We start from the raw sequence: 19,212 nt of genomic DNA, 5'->3' as shown, positions 1-19,212 counted from the left end.
CAGCAGGTCATGAAGAACCTCGCTGATCTTATAGCGCTTCTACACAATACAACTGCCATGGCTGAAAATCAAATACAGTGAGGCCCGATACTGAGATAAATTATGGATCGTAGGTCCTTAGTAAAAATGACCCCAGTGACGACCATGACATGGAATGCGCAGAGTATTATCACCAAAATTAGCGAACTGCAGTACTTTCTCACACACTACAACACTGACATTGCACTAATCACTGAGACACACGCTACGTCAGCGCACTCCCTGAGTATTGCTAACTATCGCAGTTATCGCTGCGATAGGATGAAACATAGTGGCGGAGGTGCCGTAATCTATGTTAAACGGAGTTTGGATTCCTGGTTCTGCGCTTGGTTCTACGCTTCTGACAATTCTCATGGGTTTGAAGAAGTAAGAGTAGTCGTTCGGATCCCTAATTGGGGAAATATGCTTGTATGCGCCCTTTAGATCACTCCAGATCTCAGGCTGCAAGATCAACATTTACAGAATTTACTAAATAACCCCTTTCCTACCATAATCGGAGGCGATCTTAATGCTAAACATGTTAGCTGGAGATGCCGCAAAACAAATAAAAACGGTGATATCCTTTAAAACTTCCTGTTCAATTACCCATACTACATTTACCCCCCAGAAGATTTTACTTTCCGGCCTACTCACACAAGACAGTATCCAGACATACTGGATCTTTTCCTCACATCTGATAACTTACCGATCACTACGGAAGTAATCAATGACCTTTCTTCAGATCACGTGCCAGTTCTGGCACACCTGGATATTAGCAGGCCTGCAGCCAACACCATTTACAAAATTACTGATTAGGACAAATTCAAATCTGAAATTAAAAATCCCCTCCCCAAAACAGAGCAACTTAAAAATACGCATGATATCGACCGGGCTATCGCAAACATCACCACCTGCATTGATAAGGCATTTCAAAATTCTACTACAGAAATTATTAATAAAAAATATTACTTCAAACTTCCGCAAGAAATTAAATTAATTAGCTAAACACGAAATAGACTCCGCAAGATTTTCGCCTACTCACGTGACCCGGCAATTAAATCGCAAATTAATAAACTTAATCGCAACATTAAAAGGTTAATTGACTCCCACCAGACTAAACTTTGGAATAACAAAACTGAAAAATTAAATGCGGAAGACGGAGAATTCTGGAAGTCCCTCCGTTTAATGAAGTCAACAAAAACAAGCACCAGACCTCTACAGGACGACACTGGATTCAAATACAGCAACGAAGACAAAGCAAAAGCCTTTGCCACCCACTTCGCTAAACAGTTCACTCCAAATGAGACCACTTCAGACCGAAATTTCATTAATCACATTAACATGCTTGTCGATAGTTGGATTAACCAGCCCAGTGTCAAAAATCGCCCTGTTTTTACCTCTCCCACAGAAGTTAGCTCTATTATAGCTAAACTTCATAACAGAAAAGCACCTGGGAAGGACAAAATCTCTAATTCAACGATTAAACATCTGCCTGGTAATTTCATCAACAAACTCTATAGCGTTTACAACGCCTGCCTGTACCTATGCTATTTCCCAGCTGAATGGAAGCAAGCGGTTGTCATCTTAATTCCCGGAATTAAGATGACAACCGCTTGCTTCCATTCAGCTGGGAAATAGCATAGGTACAGGCAGGCGTTGTAAAACCGTAAAAGATAATACGTATGGGGTTCGCCCAATCAGCTTGCTTCCTGCGCTGGGAAAGATCCTAGAGAAAGTTATCTGCAGTAGACTACATCCAGCCCTAAACGCGCTTCCAAAACAGCAGTTTGGTTTCCGAAAAGGGTTGTCTACCACCCTGCAGCTTGTCAGAATCGTTGAATTTTTAGGCGCAGCTATTCATAAGCACCAGACAACTGCTTTCCTTACGCTGGACGTGCCAAAAACCTTTGACCGCGTCTGGCATAACGGACTTATCTACAAGCTTGCTTTCTTCGATCTCCCCAGGGAAACGATTTTTATTCTTCACTCCTTTCTGAGTGATCGATCCTTCTATGTCAGGCAGGGCGATGTTTATTCTGAAAACACATTAATTAAAGCCGGCGCCCCCAAGGAAGCATCCTTGGGCCTATTCTCTATCTTATATATGTTAAGGACTTCCCTATGATTGAAAATACAAACCGCATCACCGCCTGCTACGCGGACGACACCGCCATTCTTTCTAGTTCACTTAATCCACGACATGCCATGATCAGAATACAAAACTACACACACGAGATAGAGGAATGGTGTGGCAAATGGAGGACGTCCATTAATGCCACAAAACCCAAATTATTACTGATAAGATGGCACAAAAGAAAAAACATTGATGCAGATCTGACCCTCTTTAATAAAACAGTACCCAAAGTCAGAGAGGCTACATACTTGGGAGTTCGTTTTAACGGCTCGCTTACATGGGGTCCTCACATTTCCATGCCCATCGGGAAAGCCATAGGAATCTCTAGGAAGTTCCGAAACTTTCTTGACGCCTCCTCACCACTAGATCTTGCTCGCAAGAAGCACATTTACACATCAATATTAAGACCCATCCTTACATATGCCTTCCTTGGATGTTGCTCTGTTCCCACCTCCGTATTAAATAAATTGCAGATTTTCCAAAACAACTACTTACGAAAAATCACAGGAGTCCCCTGGTTCGTTCGCAATGAACAGCTACACAGAGACTTTAAACTCCATAGTCTACGTTATTCATCAATAAATTAAATAATAATATTTTTAAGAAAGCCATCACCAACGCGGAGGTAAAGTATTCAGATAATTTTAAGTACGCGCTCCTAGAAATTGACATCAATTTAAGGCTATGCAACCCACACTTATCGGAATCCCCCATAAATAATCTTAACTTCTTCCAGCCAATTTTGAAGTAATCTCAAAATCAGAAAAATACATCTCAAAGAATCAGGTGCCACAGTGCTACAATTGCCAAAGGTGGCCCCATTCGTCTGAAAACGGCTTTTTCGCACCCAGATGTGTCAAGTGCTCATTAGATTATAAGACCATGGATTGCCCGCACAAAGGTAGAATTGACAAACCTAAGTGCAGTAACTGCCTTGGAGATCATGTATCGTCTTATCGTGGGTGTAGTAAATCCCCAAGAAAGATTATTCTGTAAAAAAAGGAATTTCCTTTACCGACATGGCCAAAAATCAAGGTATCACCCCCTCAGTCAAACCAAACGCGACCAGAACTCGGTTTCTGCTGCCCATGTTAAACCCTATAGCAACCTTAATAATAGCCATACAGAAGAAATTAATTCCGCCAGGAAAAAATCTACAAAGCAAACACTAAAAACCCGACTCTTGGCTTACGAAAAAGCGCAAGTTTCATGCGAAATATCTCCGAAATCATCGAAATGTTCGGTCTAAGGAAGATTAAAATCATGAATATTATTATCAATAATTATATGCCAAAACTTAAAGAATTATCTGACCCTATGAATAGGATGTTCGTATTTTTCGAAATCATGAACGAAATCAGCAATGTAACAGATTAACATCCCTAATGCCCAATTGTTACTCTGTACAATAATTAATAATTTATCTTTTTATAATTTTTAAATTTTCTAAAAACTTAATTTGTTATTTCATATACCAATAGTTATTTAGGCCATTATTATTTCACTCCTTGATTCCTTTGTTTCCCTTAATTTGAAATTTACAACTCATTTCTTAAATCTTTGAGTCAAAATAGAGGCATTTAAAAAAAAAGTTACGAAATACGATATATTAACCGAAAATGTTTTCTAAAGTCTATGTAATAGAAGGCAGTGATCACAATAAATTTTTTTTAAAAAAAGATCCTCTGAGGGGCATAATAATTTTGCTACATATCTGAGAATTCATAAAAAACATCAAAAAACTAATTTATCACTTTCACTTGGCTACGATATACTCCATTATATGTCTAATCTCTTTGGTTTCAAGTTTCTGAACCTGAATCTTCAGAAAACGGAATCACTAATTTAACAAATTCGCCTATATGTACAATACAGTCATCAAACCGGAAAATTTTAGAATACATAATGTGTTATGGGCAAGAATAAGATTAAAAATATTTCATTAGTTTTTTCATGCGCAATTTGTGAAACTCGTTGTCTCATTCAGAAAATAAGCAGAAAAAATATTCATCTCTTATTCATGTGTTCCGTACTCAGATGCTTACATGTTGTTGGAAAGTAGACATTTTCTTCTTCCATATTATACTACACTATTGATGTTTAGCCTTGGAAAAAAAAATGTTTGTGGATATGTGTAAGTTTCTTATACGTTCGGGGCTGTTCTAATAATCTGTATTGCAACTAGTGCGGGAAAAATCCCAAGACATGTAGCAATTATTTTCAATTTTTAATTGAAACACAATAAAGTAAAATGAATGACGCAGAATAAAGCAATTTTGCGTTACAAAGTCTTCCACAAATCCTTCCCTTTTTTACTGTTTAACTTACATTTCCGTTATTATCAATTAAGTTCATTGCGCTCCTATCTTTACTCAAAATCGTGAAGAATTCTTGTTTGAACATCCTATCTGAATTTATTAACTTTAAAGCCCATGTGAATTTTGATCAGTATATGTAGAAAAATGAGGACCACGATCAACGAATGGTTCCTATCACTTACACTGTATCGCTTCATTTTTTTCCCCCTTAAGAATACCGAGTCTCTAGCGTTTAGTTAAAATAATGTTTCTTGAGAAAATATCTATTTTGACCGCTATCGAATGCAATTTAACGATGTTTTTGTGTAATATCTGTACGTAAGGACAGAATAAAATACTCTTTTCGTTCAAAAAAAATTATAAAACTGCTTTAAAATTAATTCTGAAGAGAATTTTTCGTGGCGTCTGTACGAACGTATGCACGTACGTATCTCGCATAACTCAAAAACGAGTAGCCTCGGAACGTTGAAATTTTGTATATAGGACTGCCATAATATGTAGATGTGCACCTCGTATTTTGGTTGCAATCGGCCGCACCAAACGTATATAAATATATTTATATATATATCCACTCTGTTACCCGGCTCATTGATCTGTTTTTTTACTCATATGTTTGTAAATTGTACATTTTTTGCTTTAAAATGATTTAATTAAGTTGTTTTTATCTTCCGGTTAAGGATTTTATGCCTTTAGTAAATCTGTGTGCAATATTTTTAGAATTATCAGCAATTTTAAAGTTGTTTAATTGCCGCTAAGCCTGTTTTTAATCGCGGCCATTGATGTTTACATTTGAAACAGGAGACTAGTGGATTTGTTGCCAATCTAGAGAAACGTAGCTGCACAACAACAAAGATAACGCTTCATTTATTATTGCCAATTAAATCATGCTTAATCCTTTCTGGAATTTTTTCGAGGAAATAAGTGTTTGAGATTTACTTCGTAATTTTAATATAGATATTTTGAGTTTTTATGTATTTTTGCCTTCTCGCGAAGTGAGAACTGAATTAATTGAATGAGAAATACTCAATCGTCTGTGAAAAACTGTTTCTTTTTTGTTTTGTTTGCTTAATTTCTTTTATACATCGTTCTAGCTTTATTATAGTATTTGAATAGAATATGTGACAACGATTAGATAATTCTTCAAATGATATGAATTTTGTGCATTATGAGTTATAATATGAACGAAATATAATACTGTTAAGTGAATCTAGCGCCAGAGTGTCGCTATGGTAAACAAATACTAGAGTGAATTTTAAAGAATGCATTTATTCTATTGTGGTTTATGCGCTGTCGGCGAAGTAGATTTAATTCAATCCAATAAGTTTAAATGAAATGCAAGAAAAAATGTGTATAATTTAATATTCCGTACAAGGAAGTCATGTGGTGTATACATCAGATGTTCTTTCACAGTGTACCTGACATACATTGTGAATTGACATGGATAACAAACATTTTGATTTCATAAATTTTTTATTGAAAGAAATTCTAACATATTCCTTTCTATAGTTTTATTTTAAAAAAGGACATATTGCTACTTGTCCATCATACAGAAATAAGTTTTCACCAAAAGGAAATCCATAAATTCAAAACTGTCCAAAAACTTGTGCCAGGTGCAGACAGGTCAGGCACTATTCTTGCCTTTAAGAAGGGCAAATTTGCTTTATTTTTATTTATTTATTTATTTATTTTTTTTGAGGGGTGAGAGAATGGATGAAGTTCTTTTGTCTCTCAACTGTAATAGAAACACATCAATTACTTAATCTTTTATCATAAAATAAGATGTAAATACAAAGCCACATTCAATACAGAAATTCCCTTCTCAGCTTCTCCTCATGCTACATAGGGATGCATCCATCTATTCAATGTTTCCTCAAAAGTCTGCTAGAAAGAGAAGGTGCCAAATATCTGAATTGTATTAATACTATTTTCTCCAACTAAGGCTGTTAGAGATAGCAAGAACCACATATACTTTCACTTTCCAAATCCTGCCTGCTACAGCTCCAGAATTAGAAACTCATTTCAACATTATCAAAAATTCAAACTTTAATTTGATAAGATAGTTATAATAATAATGGCCTGCAAAAAATTATAAACTGAGTCAAATTAAAAAGTTAAAGAAGAGAGCAATTTGCTATATTAAGTTCATAATCTCTTTCTCACTTTCATAAGCAGCAAAAGACAGCCAGTATGAGCAACATCCCACTTCAAACAAATATGTCTTACGGTTTCAACAACTGTTTATATCAGATTAAAAAAATTTTAACCTCCCCTCCACAGCCACAAAAATGTGGTCCTTCCAATGAGTATATTGTCATTGGCCACAGTGTGATTCTTTAGACCAGGGTTTCGTAAACTGTGGGTCGCAATGTGCAGCAAGGGATCACCAAAAATTTTAGCAATTTTGATATTTCTTTGACTTATTACAATAATTTTACAATTATCAAATATTTTTACACAATGTATCTGAATATAGATAAAGACAATACAGACAAAGAAAAAAGCTGTCATTTCGTCTGTTACTTATTTAAAATTTTCACATTGTTCTATGTCTTCGAAATTAAAGTTAATGACCTAAAACTCCAATAGTATATCACAGTGCAAATGAAAAATTGACAGTTTCACTCATGTGTGTGTGTCAGATTTGCACAATACTTATAGGGTCCAACTAATTTTTTAAAAATATTATGGGGTCCTGAAAAATCTCAGTGATAAAAAGGGGTTGCGATTGAAAAACGTTTAAGAAACCCTGCTCTAGACAGCAGGTCTTGAAAGTATCACACAGAAATTTCAGTTAGTCAAGAGATAAATCAAGTATTAGATTCTCCATTCCTGAACTTTATATATATTTATTAAAAAAAATATCTGCTAGTCCTGATATTGGATGCCCAGATTTTGGACTTTGTACTCTATTTATACACATGAATATTCACCAGATAACAGATCAAAATATTCTTATGAAAAGAAGTATTTCAAAAAAATCATGTCATTACATTCATTGAAATCAAAACACTTTAAATTGTTCTTTTTTTTTTTTTTTTTTTCCTTTTATGAAGAAACACAGACATAGATAACATAATTTCAAGAGTGCTTGATGAATCCTCTACTTGCACTGAAGATCATACATATATGCTGCAACTGGAAAATAACATTTAGCAGCATTGATACTTAAGTAGAAAAGGCACAGAGTTGAAACATATGAACAAGAATTGCGGATAATACTTTTACTAGAAAATAATCTTCTAATCACAATATCAATGCAATACTCTGGAAGGAAACTAACATTACCTGTACAAAACTATACTTTCTAAAGGTTTAATAATAAAGTGAGTAATGTAGAATATAAGATGCTTGAGGGAATGAATGTAATGGTTTGATTAATTTTTGAAATATTTCTGTAGCCAAGAAAATTATTTCTATCTGTTAAGCAGTGGATAAATTACGAACTCTCAAAATAAACAAGAATACATGAACAATATTTTAACACATATTTAAACATTACAACAATATTTAAACATTAAAAATAATAATAATTAAAAAAACAGCACAAAATACAAGCATTAAAATTAATTTTCATTCGATAACATTTTTATTAGAATACACTGAATGTTCAACGAAGGAATTTTAAAATAAAGCACATTCTAACATTAATTTCAGACATTCATGACAATTGTTACTATATTCCCTACACCAGGAACTCTCAGAACATTCTAGGAATCAGTACTGAATTCACCACATCATAAACTGTCCATCATCTGAAATACGGGCAAACCTGTTCCAAGTAACAGCAGGTGAATTCTTTGCAGCAGATGCAGCTGCAGTTATTATTCTGCAATCATATTCAGATAAATTATAACATGAATGAAGATTCAGTATTTTGAGAGACGTACATGTTTTAAGAATCAATGTTACAAAATTTACATCCAAAACTGCATAAACAATATTAAAATATTTTAATTTCTTTAAGTCACAGTTTTTCAAAATTGCACTTTTTAAATGAAGGGTTGTTGACAGAGACAGACAAACTACATTTGGGATAGAATTCAGTAATAAGCTTAAATCTTCTGTACTTGAGTACGGAATGCCTATACTAAAAATTTTTAACCTTTCCATACGTTTTAAATTAAAGACACTAACATTTTTTGACCACTGAAGTTTAAGCCTTAACAAGCACAATTTTTCTAGTTTCAGACAATTCTCTATCAAAACTGAAATGTAAACTAAAAAACATCCATTGATTTGCAATGAAATTAAATTAAAACCTTTCATTTTCAAGAAGTTATTCAGATCAAGTAGGTCTTCTTCTGAATAATTCAAATCTAAGTCTTGTAGTTTATTAAAGTTACAAAGTAAATCTATATGGCTTTGCATATATACACAACAAGATAGGTTTCTTATATCTGGACAAAGAACAGTACATATAGTTAGAGCCTCCACACAATCAGATGGTTGCACACAAGATAAATTAAGATGAGTTAACATATACTTTTTTACTACATTTAATTGATTTGTGATAAGATCATATCTATGCAAAAACTGTAATGCTTGTACTAAATAAAAATTATTCAAAATTTCAAGACGTGGCATGCTAGTAAGAATGGACGCAATCATTTTCTCATTACGGCTTAAGGACCTCAAATGCAATATGCGAATACTAGAAGCAAATTTAGCACCACACAGACTCCTTAGTGCATCATCACTAACAATGCTGACGTACAGATCCAATTCTATAAGATTTGGGCAACTTCTAGAGATAATTTTTACTGTTTCATCATCACACTCAAATGGCAAAACCAGATGCTTCACATTTTGTAACAGTTCTAGAAATCCTTTTAATCTCTGGTCATGTTGAAAGAATATTTCTTCATCAAAAGTTACCTTAAGTAGATTCTGGGGGGGAAAGAGGGGGAATTAGATTTATTATTTAAATATATATATATATTTTACATCCAATTTAATCTAAACTCAATTACGTTAAATAATAAAGCAAAGCACCAATAAAAATTATCCACTGTAATGCAAGAGTGCCTTTTTTTACAAAAAATATCAAGACCAGAGCATAATAGGTATAAAAAATTTTGTAAATTGCTATAAAACTGTATTATGCATAAAAATTTCATGGAATATATATAAATTAATCTATATAAATAATAGCTAAAATACTATAGTGTGCAAATTAAATAGGACAAAGCAATTTTTGTTAGCTTATGTATACATCTGCATTTTCAGTGATAATAAACAAAATTAATTGAAGATATGTCCTCCTTTTGCAGAAAGACCTCTAGAATGCACTTCGAAAAGAAATTTTTTATTACATACATATTTTACATTTTAATAACATTTATCCCACAAATGAAATAATAAACCTAATTATAAACAGGCATTTTTTTTCTTATATTCTGATAAACAATTTATTTTAACTGCTTTAATAATAGAGTCAAAGCTGTTGTTATTGTTGGCAATTCTATAGGCCTTGACTCTATTATTTTAATGCATATATGTTTCACTTCTTCATCACAGAACCATACTTTTATAGCATTCTTAATCATGTACTCTTTTGCCATACCATCCATTTTGCTAAGATGTTTTTAAGTGTGAAGGACATGTTCCTTGATAATACGCCACAAGTTTTTCACTGGCTTTAAGTTTGTTGAATTTCCAAGCTAATCTAGGACATTAATTCTATTTTCTAACATGAATCTTCTGACAGATTTCCAGTTATAACATGGAACCAAGTCATGTTGAAATGCCCTTGAAAAGATTTTCAAGAATGGCACTATCTTATGTTTTAAAATTTCAATACACTTCAATGAATTCATCATTCCATCAATAGGAACTAGACTTTGAGTGCCATCCGCAATGTAATCCCAAAACATTTGTTTTTGAGTATTTTATGGTTTTTTCTGAAACTTTGATATCTTATTGATTCACCCTTGCTTCATATAACAACATTAGATGTGTAACCATGAATAAATAAATAAGTCTCATTGCTGAGAAAGACCTTTTTCCAGTCATTTATGATCCAAGATTTGTATTTTTTTGCCCTCAATAATTGTTTCTACTTCATTTTACATGTCAAAAGTGGTTTTTTAATTGGCTTTCTTGTTTTCCAACCAGCAGTGAGAAGTCTATGCAACATACTTAATCTGGCGTTACTCGTGCTAATCATACATACGCAAGTGCTCGCGCCGGGCCTGCGAGGCCCGTTTATGGATTTATATTTTATGCAGGTCATTAAACACCCCATTAAGCATTTACTAACAACATAATTTAAGACAATATTAGAGTTCTAATTTTATTCAATATATGCACAAACCTTTTTTTTAAATTTACCAAGTTTTATGTACAATTGGTACATGTTAAAACAGAATGATCTCCACAGACATTTCTTTCACATTTTGTACAACTTATCTTAGATTGTCGGTCCTTTGAACTTGGGCAAATATAGCACCTTTTTCTCTCAATTACTTTCTGTTTTTTATCAGTAGGTTCTTTGCTCTTGGAAGATAGTTTTTCTTGCAAATGTCGAGGGAGACATGGTACAGTGCACCTCTCCGCTGTGTAGTCTTTCAGCAAATCTATTGCAAAATCTCTTAAAAACTGACTCCGTTTCTTGTGCTGTAAGTATGGATGTTTTGAGCATTGGAGTAATACTTGAACATTGATTGCAGCAATGCAAAGAATAGAACCATCGGGCCATCTTTTGCTGATTCTTGCAGTTGAATACGCTGCTGACATTTGGCTGACAACAGCTCCTTTCGTCAAATTATAAAACGATATTATTTCAGGTTTTTTTTGCGTCACCTGTTGTTTGGTCAATAGCGTCGTTGTTATGCATTGTAGATAAGAGGTTAACAATTTTTTTTTTTTTTTTTTAAAGCTTAAGTTGTTTTTCTTTTTTCAGTTTTGATTTGTAATTGAAGTTCTAATTTTTTTTTTTTTTTTTTCTTTTTTTTCTTTTCTGTTTAAAGTTAATTTTAATTTTAAATTGTAACTTTTGTAAACTTAAGTTTTGGTTAAGTTGCTTTAAAAGTTTTCTGAGTTGAAGTTGTTTAATTTGAGTTTGAGTTTAGGGACTTAAGATTTTTGGTTTTTGTTCTAGTTGTTTTGACCCTTAAGGTTGTTTAACTTTTGACTTTAATTTTATTTTAAAGCCTTGTCGCTGCACTTTTGGTGTGTTAATTTTTTTTCTTAACCTTGAGTAATTTAATTTGTATCCCTCTTTCTTTTAAAGTTAAACAAATACATACTTTCTGACTAGCGGTAGAAGAAAAATAAATTGATTTTATTTGTATTTTATTTTGGATAATATATGAGTGGACTTAAATTGTGGCTGAGGAAACAATTATTACAGTGCTGACATTTTTATTATGAATTATAATGTTGTGTAATTAGTAGCTTCATTTTTTTAATTTCCCAAAGTCATTTTGTATTGACTTAGTTCAGAGATTTTTCACCCCTTGCCCTTGGCTTGGATTTCCTTCAGCGGAAATTCTTATGAGCAGTTGTACTGCACCCAAAAATTCTTTCTACCAAGCGTTCCACCATGTGTGTGTGGGGGGGGGGCGAAGTGCTGGATAGTTATACCATATGTTTTTCACGAAAAGAGGACCCTGTTTTGCTGGACCAGGCAAGCAGGGAGATGTTCTACAGCATACTTATGGTGGGAGAAAATATTCGTTGAGATAGAAGATCTGCATTATCGACTGGGACCCTGGAGAGAGGCTAGTTTCTTCACCCCCTGTTTCCGTCTGCAGTTTTGATGACACATTGGTGTGGCCTTGGAAGTTGAACGATAGAATAGCGAGAAACGACTCCTCTGGTAGTCGGGAAACCCCTTCCCGTAAAGATCCATAGCGTTGGGTTGCTTTTTTTTCGCTTCCGGCTGATCAACATCTATGCCAAGTTTTCAAAAAACGCGCCAGCTACTAAAGCGGCTGCGCAAGGTTTTCAGGGGAGACGAGAGACGGAGAAAAGAAATTTCCACGGGAACCTTCGAAACACCAGAAGGAAAAAGATGTCATCTTTGCCGGGCAGCTTGGAGGGGAGCCGCATCATAGACATAGCAACGTAATAACCAGCAAAGAGAGGCTGCAACATCTATATTTCTTCCTAAAATTTCGCTGTCATGATGGCCTGTGGAGGTAAGACCTGTGTCCTACTGGTTGGAAGCAGTAATAGGAGGGAAGCCAGGCCTCCGAAACAATAGCCTTAGTTAAATTTAATCAGCTTAATAACTTTATTTTTTACTTACAGATCTTTTCCATGGATCAATCTGTTCGCCTGTACCAGTAATCTATAAAAAATTGTATGATGGATCCCAAATCCGGAAATGTGAAAAGTATATATTTATAGATGTTAAAGAAGGGTATGTCATCCTTTTCTGTTGTTTTCCTCAGTAAATTTATTGATCCAGCCACCACGTTTTAATTGTAACGTAAATAGTGAGTGTCATGACTCTCTTCTGATTTGTAATCATAATATTTTCCTACCATAAATAAACGTTAGTTTGATTCTATTATCCTGTTTGTAATTATTGTAATTAGCTCTTTACATTGGACCTTAACATAGAATGGGTTATTGAAAATTACACAACGCATTTAGAATTGTTTGCATATTTTGTTTTTATGTTACACTATAATAACTACTATTATTACAGCTTGGTGATTTGGTACAATATTGATTTAAATGTTCTGTTATGTGACTTATACACACAGTTACCTACCTCATAATCCAGTATGAAACTTTTACACTAGTTTTTGTCACAGAAATGATGTTCAGCAATTATTATTAAGTATGAATTTCTATATCGTTTTTTTTTTTTCATAATACATACGACACTAAAGTCATGTCTTTCTGGAATGCACCTTACGATTTTTACTGTTCACAAACTCTTTCGGTATTTCCCTCTTGTTCTTTCTTATGGTGCCCACTAGAGTAATGTTTTTCTGAAGGAGATATTTTACAAGTTCATAACTAGTATACCAGTTGTCGACTGTTACACTTCTCCCAGAATTTAACTTTTCTGTTAACCTTTTGAAGACTTCAACTGATGAATTATTTACATGATACGGGTCTTGGGGCTGAGTACCTGCATAAACTTCTAAATTACATGTAAAGAAAGTTCTTGCATCAACAAGAGCAAACATCTTTATTCCATACCAGCTGGCTTTTTTGGCATGTACTGTCGAAATGAACAGCGTCCTCTAAATGGTTCGAGTTTTTCGTCAGTTGTAACATATGATCCAGCTGTGTAAAACTCCTGACAATTATGCACAAATGAGCCAAATACATACTTTATTGGGGAAAGTTTGTCAATTTCTTTTCTCATTTGCCTGTTTCTAACATCGTCAAATCTTACGCATCTAAGAAACAAAAAGCGATTATGAGACATGGTCCCATGAAATATTTCTATTACCATTCTATCAGTGCGCCATAAATATCTCACAAGTACATGGGATGATTTATGTATACCATATAAATATAGTAATCCAAAAAAGGCTTTAATCTCGGAGAGTTTTGTTTTTTTAGCATCGCGGTCTCTGAAAGCTGTCACTGATAGTGTCAATATACATATTTGTACAGGTGACGGTCGTATTCAAGATCGTCCAGTAATAAACTCCAAGACTCAAGAGGAGAAGTTACGTTTTTTCCCACTCCAACATTTCCAGGCAACTTTGAAATGATCTTTCGCGATAAAGCTCGAACATTTTGATGAAATTTTGTTTTCTTCCAAATTGTCTTTCCATCTTTTCCAATAAACCAATCAACTGAATTAGAATCAGTAGCATCCTCTTCATCAGACTCGATTTCTTCTTCAGACAACGTATTACGCTCACTAAACCTTCCATCGCAATTAGACAATAAATCATCACCTTCGATACATTCGTCATCAGTCGATACTTCATCTAGCAAAGCCCGTAATCGTTCCATTTCTTCATAATATGTTAATCTGCGAGCCATGTTGTGCTACAAACTCAGTGCACTTCAAACTCGAAATTAGAAACACGTTTACTCGCACCGGGCCTAAGTGACCCGAAAAGTAGCTTTTAGTCTGAACAGAATAAAATAAAACTCCGGAAATTAGTCCTTTGCATCAAAGGTCACCTTACACTCAGCTACACTGGGTGTGGTCCCTTTCAGTATTAAGGGATAGGGTTTATACAGCTTTAACAAACTGATCAGGCCTCGGAAGACCGGCGCAAGTAACGCCGGGTTAAAGGATGAATATCAATACCAATAGACCTCTTTTAAGATCTTTGCTAATTTTTGTTCGATTAAAATGTTGTTTCAAAGTAGGAACCGATTAGATTTTAGAGTTGTTTTCGATTTCCTTCCACATTTGCCTTTCCTTTCTGAAGCAAATGATCCAATTTCATTGTCTCGTCAGAATTCATTAAATGCACGATTTTCCAACACCAACTGGGCAGAAGTGAAATTTCTAACAGACATGGATGTGAGACTGTTAGGTGTGATAATCTCTCTTTCTAAGAGTTATATCCATTTTTAATACAGTCAAAAGTCGTTAATTTGGACACCCATAATCCGGAATGATCTATAATTCGGACCTCAAAGCTAAAAACTTTCTGCGCATGCGCCACGTTGACACATGCGCATAGGCGTTTACGCGTGCGCGTAAGACCTCTTACGACTGCGCATTTGCGTGTGCGCAAGCGCAGAATACGTTTTCGCGTGCACATTTTATGTATAACGGACGGTATAAGCTAAAATTATCTAATTATCTATTTCAGTTAATGTTGATGATTGCGTTGTTCCTTAATTTTCGAATTGGATCCGGCTTATTATTTTTTTGCAGACTGTAAGAGCAATACTATAAAAGTAAACTTGAACTTTCGATTATGTCAAATAGAATTTCCGATTCTGGAGCTCCTAAAGGATCGTACAAAATGAAAGTATGTTTCGATGTCCATCAAACAAAAAGTGGAATTGCTACAAAAAATGGATAAAGACATGAAGAATGTGACAGAGAGGTTAGTGAAAACAAAAAAATTTCGATTGACAAGTTAGTCGGTATTCTCGGCACAGCACTTAACGGGACTTGAACAGCGGAACTTTGTAACTGAACAAAAAATTGTGTCTGTTTATAGAATTAAAGAGAAAATATTATCACATAAAACGAAGCAACTTAAACAACTTACATTGAAAGAAATGTTTAATAAAGTAAACAAATAAATATTAAGCTTTTTTTTTCTAAATTTTGATACCCTTTAGATCATAATTGTTCTTTATTTCATAAATTACAGTTTCATAGTTTTAATTTTAGAATTTCTGCATGCCATCTTACACGATTTAAATTGATGATCTATAATTCGGAAAAATCGATAATCCGGAATCGCCGAAGTCCCGACGAGTCCGGATTAACGACTTTTGACTGTACACTAAAATGAACAAATGCAAAATGTACTTAGAAAGCATGCAAAAGTAACTTCTCACAGAAATAAGCTTAAAAATGGTGCAATAATTCTAATTTATTGATTAAACCAGTTTTAAGTAGTCCAAAGCAGACAACCAAATTACATTAAGGCAGTTAAAACTGCTTAGAGGAATCTGCTAGTGCCAGCTTGTAACTAAAAATCTGTAAAAAAATCGTTTGTCACAGTTAATTTGACCACTCTTGTATAATATATTATTTTAATAGTATTAAAATTTTTGGAAGTAAAACAAACAAAAATTAAATATGGAGAACTGTCACTTTAAGAAGCCTCAGTAGTCTTCTTCATTATATTTTCTATCATTTAAAAAATGTGAAAGATATTGTTTTACAGTAATTTCCAGAAAACAGGGAGAGCTATATTTTCTAGAATACTGAATTTAGAAATAAGCATTCAGCTTAAATTTCCTTAAATTAGCAAAATTTCATGAAAATTACATTTGCATACTACATACAGAATGTTTCAAAAAGTAAGATCTTCATAAACTGGCCTCACAAAAAGTATTTTATTGCTTTGGCCTTTTTCCCCTCCCCTCCTTATCCGTCATGACCAAGTGGAAAACTACTACAATGGTTTCATGAAGATACAGTACGCGAGAGAATTCTCTTGTCTATTATGAGAATTTTAAACCAATATTCAAAACTCAACTCTGAAAAGGACCTCTTGGACTGAATGGATTGTAAGTGCCCTCCTTCGCATAAATACACTGTCCATCTACTTTAATTGTACAAATTCCATATGCTTTCTTTGGGATTGCAACAATATCACTTCCAGCTCATCAAATAATACAGCCAGAATCTGATTTAGGAGATGTAGATCAACTCTCCTGAAGACCTCATTGCCAGAATTACAGTTCTTAGTTCCAAAAGTGTATGCATGCCAGGCATCTTCCAAAGTGTGCATCAATCTTTATAATGCATGTACTGAAGTTGGTCGTTGTTCATTTGAACAATTCTTGTAAATAACTCATTAAAGAAACTTTTTTGTTCTTCATACTTATTATGTATCAGCATTTCGATTTCATCACATATTAGGTTACAAAAACTGTTACTTTTAACCCCCTCAATGTTGTAATAAACAAAAATTATACAGGGTGCTGTTACACTTTGTATAATTTTTTAATAAAGACTGCACTTTGCTTTATATTTATCCACATACTTGCCTATTTTACATTACTAGTTTCCAAAACAAAGGGGAAAAAAAAAAAAATTGAATACACATTTTTGCTGGCATAATATTATTCAATTCAGTCACAAGTAACAACATAGTTATTCTAAACAGAAATAGCACATTACATTTATAAGGTATTTCTCCCACTTTCCTAGCATGCCTTTGTGGTGTAGTGGTGCTGCACGCTGGGCCGGTATTCCAGAGGTCCATGATTTGATTCCCGGCGAAGGCGTTGCTAATTTTTCATCTCTTCTGCTTCAAAAAAGGAAAAAATCGTAATGTCTCTACAGTGGCACCCGAACTAAAAGGGTGTTGGATGAGGTTTTTCCACACCCAGGATTTGGTAATTGGGTCCTCTAAAACCCCAGTCGCCCTTCAAAAAGGGGAGTATATAATTTATTTCTCCCGCTTTCCTAGCGTGCCTTCATGGTGTAGTGGTTCTGCACGCTGGGCCTGTATTCCAGAGGTCCGTGGTTCAATTCCCGGCGAAGGCGTTGCTAATTTCTCATCTCTTCTGCTTCAAAAAAAAAAAAAAAAAAAAAAAAAAAAAAAAAAAAAAATCCTAATGTTTCTACACATTAATGAAATTATCCCACTGTAAAGCAACCTCTTTAATCTAGAAAACAGATACCAAATGCTATCAAAAAAGCACAGCACTCCTATATATTGTGCAGGCTAACGAAGCAAGTCATAATGTGATGTTCGCGTTAACCTCTATTATAAAGGTGTTCACATAAAGCATCATTAGGGCAAATGCAAAATATTTCAGCAAGATTTAAAGACTTTTAAGAATTTGTTTTTTGCTCCAAAAATAATAATGAAGTACAAATAAATAAATAAATAAATAAATAAATAAATAAATAAAAAAAATAAAAGACCTTTGAAAATAGAGTTTATAAAAACTTTTTAAGGATTTAAAGTACTGTATAAACATTGAAAAGCTACATCAATAAATACTTATTTAATCGTTTTACTTTGAACAAAATAGAAATTTGCTGCCCTTTTATAAAACTGATTTAAGCATTCCGTTTCATCAAAATGAGTGTGATCTTCCCTTTAATGAAAATAAAAATATTAGATTAACCTGTACAACATAAAATAATATTTATTACTAATTGTAACTACTATATTAACAGAAAGGCCTGGTGGCGCAGTGGCTAGCGCATTGTGCAGCAGCACCACAGGTTTAGGGTTTGATCCCCGAGCTGGCAAGGTTTCATCCCTTGATTTCCATACCTTGGGTCAATAAAATGAGTACCAAGTTCACTTGGGGACTAAACACTGGGGGTTCTGCGACAAGCTGACCACTTGTTCAGGGCATATCTTACACACCCCGTGGCCCACGGTCAAGAAAGCAGATTTCGGGGCACTGCTGGCCTTGGCCCACTAGGGTATTACGCCACTGAATTTAGTTTATATTAACAAAGACATTATGATAATTATATAGCCAATACCATGGTTAATAATTACATCTTCTGCATTAAAATTCTTCTGCATACATAAATTCTGCATTAAAAGTGGCAAAATGCTTTATAAAAATTTTCCACCCACAAAGAAAAAAAGGATCAAGGTTGTGAATCCGCAAGAATTATACCTTCCATCGTAGAAACATTTTCATAATTTTTAAAGCCAGATAATTTGAGCAATAAACTTTGCACTAGGATTCAAATCATGGATTTTAAAATTTAAGCTGTGCATGTTATCACTTACAAAATGAGAGTACTATGATAAAGTGAAACCTCGGTTCATGAAGTTTATTTATTCCTGAAGACAGTTCATCATCCAAAATGTTTGTAAACTGAAACAATTTTTCCCATAGAAATTAATGTAAAATAGATTAATCCTTTTTCAAACCCTAAATAATTGCTTATTAACTTTGACTGCAAATCTGTAATAGAAAATCAATGAAATTAATTAGATCTAACAATATTAAACATATGAAAAATAGGAAAACTTTACAGTATCTGTATGGTGGAAAGTTGGCAGTGTAAGTAGGAAACAGTAAAGGAAGGACAAAATGTTAAATGTTTGAAAGGAGAATAATATTACACAGAAATGTCAGGTAGCTATTGTTTATCTAGGTTAAGAGGAGGGGGCTCCTCTTAGCATCACTCATCTCTAC

General features: G+C 34.0%; 2 protein-coding genes across 4 annotated transcripts in view; one reads left to right on the top strand and one right to left on the bottom strand.

Moving 5' to 3' along the window:
• LOC118203848 (peptidoglycan-recognition protein 1-like) overlaps positions 1–12,988 on the top strand; it is a 109,356-nt gene extending 96,368 nt beyond the window's left edge. Inside the window, exon 5 of the mRNA XM_085806645.1 lies at positions 12,724–12,988. Within this exon, the coding sequence (XP_085662771.1) occupies positions 12,724–12,762 (39 nt within the window). The 3' untranslated portion in view covers positions 12,763–12,988. The remainder of the gene's footprint in view (positions 1–12,723) is intronic.
• The window catches only part of LOC118203847 (uncharacterized), a 34,733-nt gene continuing 21,442 nt past the window's right edge, over positions 5,922–19,212 (bottom strand). For all 3 annotated transcript variants that reach the window (XM_035376139.2, XM_035376138.2, XM_035376137.2), the window contains one exon: positions 5,922–9,357. In XM_035376139.2, coding sequence (XP_035232030.1) covers positions 8,197–9,357 — 1,161 coding nt within the window. In that variant the 3' untranslated portion in view covers positions 5,922–8,196. The remainder of the gene's footprint in view (positions 9,358–19,212) is intronic.

Source organism: Stegodyphus dumicola, chromosome 12, assembly GCF_044657685.1.
Source record: "Stegodyphus dumicola isolate Sdum_Otavi_A_Nest chromosome 12, ASM4465768v1".
NCBI lineage: Eukaryota > Metazoa > Arthropoda > Arachnida > Araneae > Eresidae > Stegodyphus > Stegodyphus dumicola.
The sequence above is the reverse complement of the archived record's forward strand: the minus strand, read 5'-3'. Positions and strand labels throughout refer to the sequence as shown.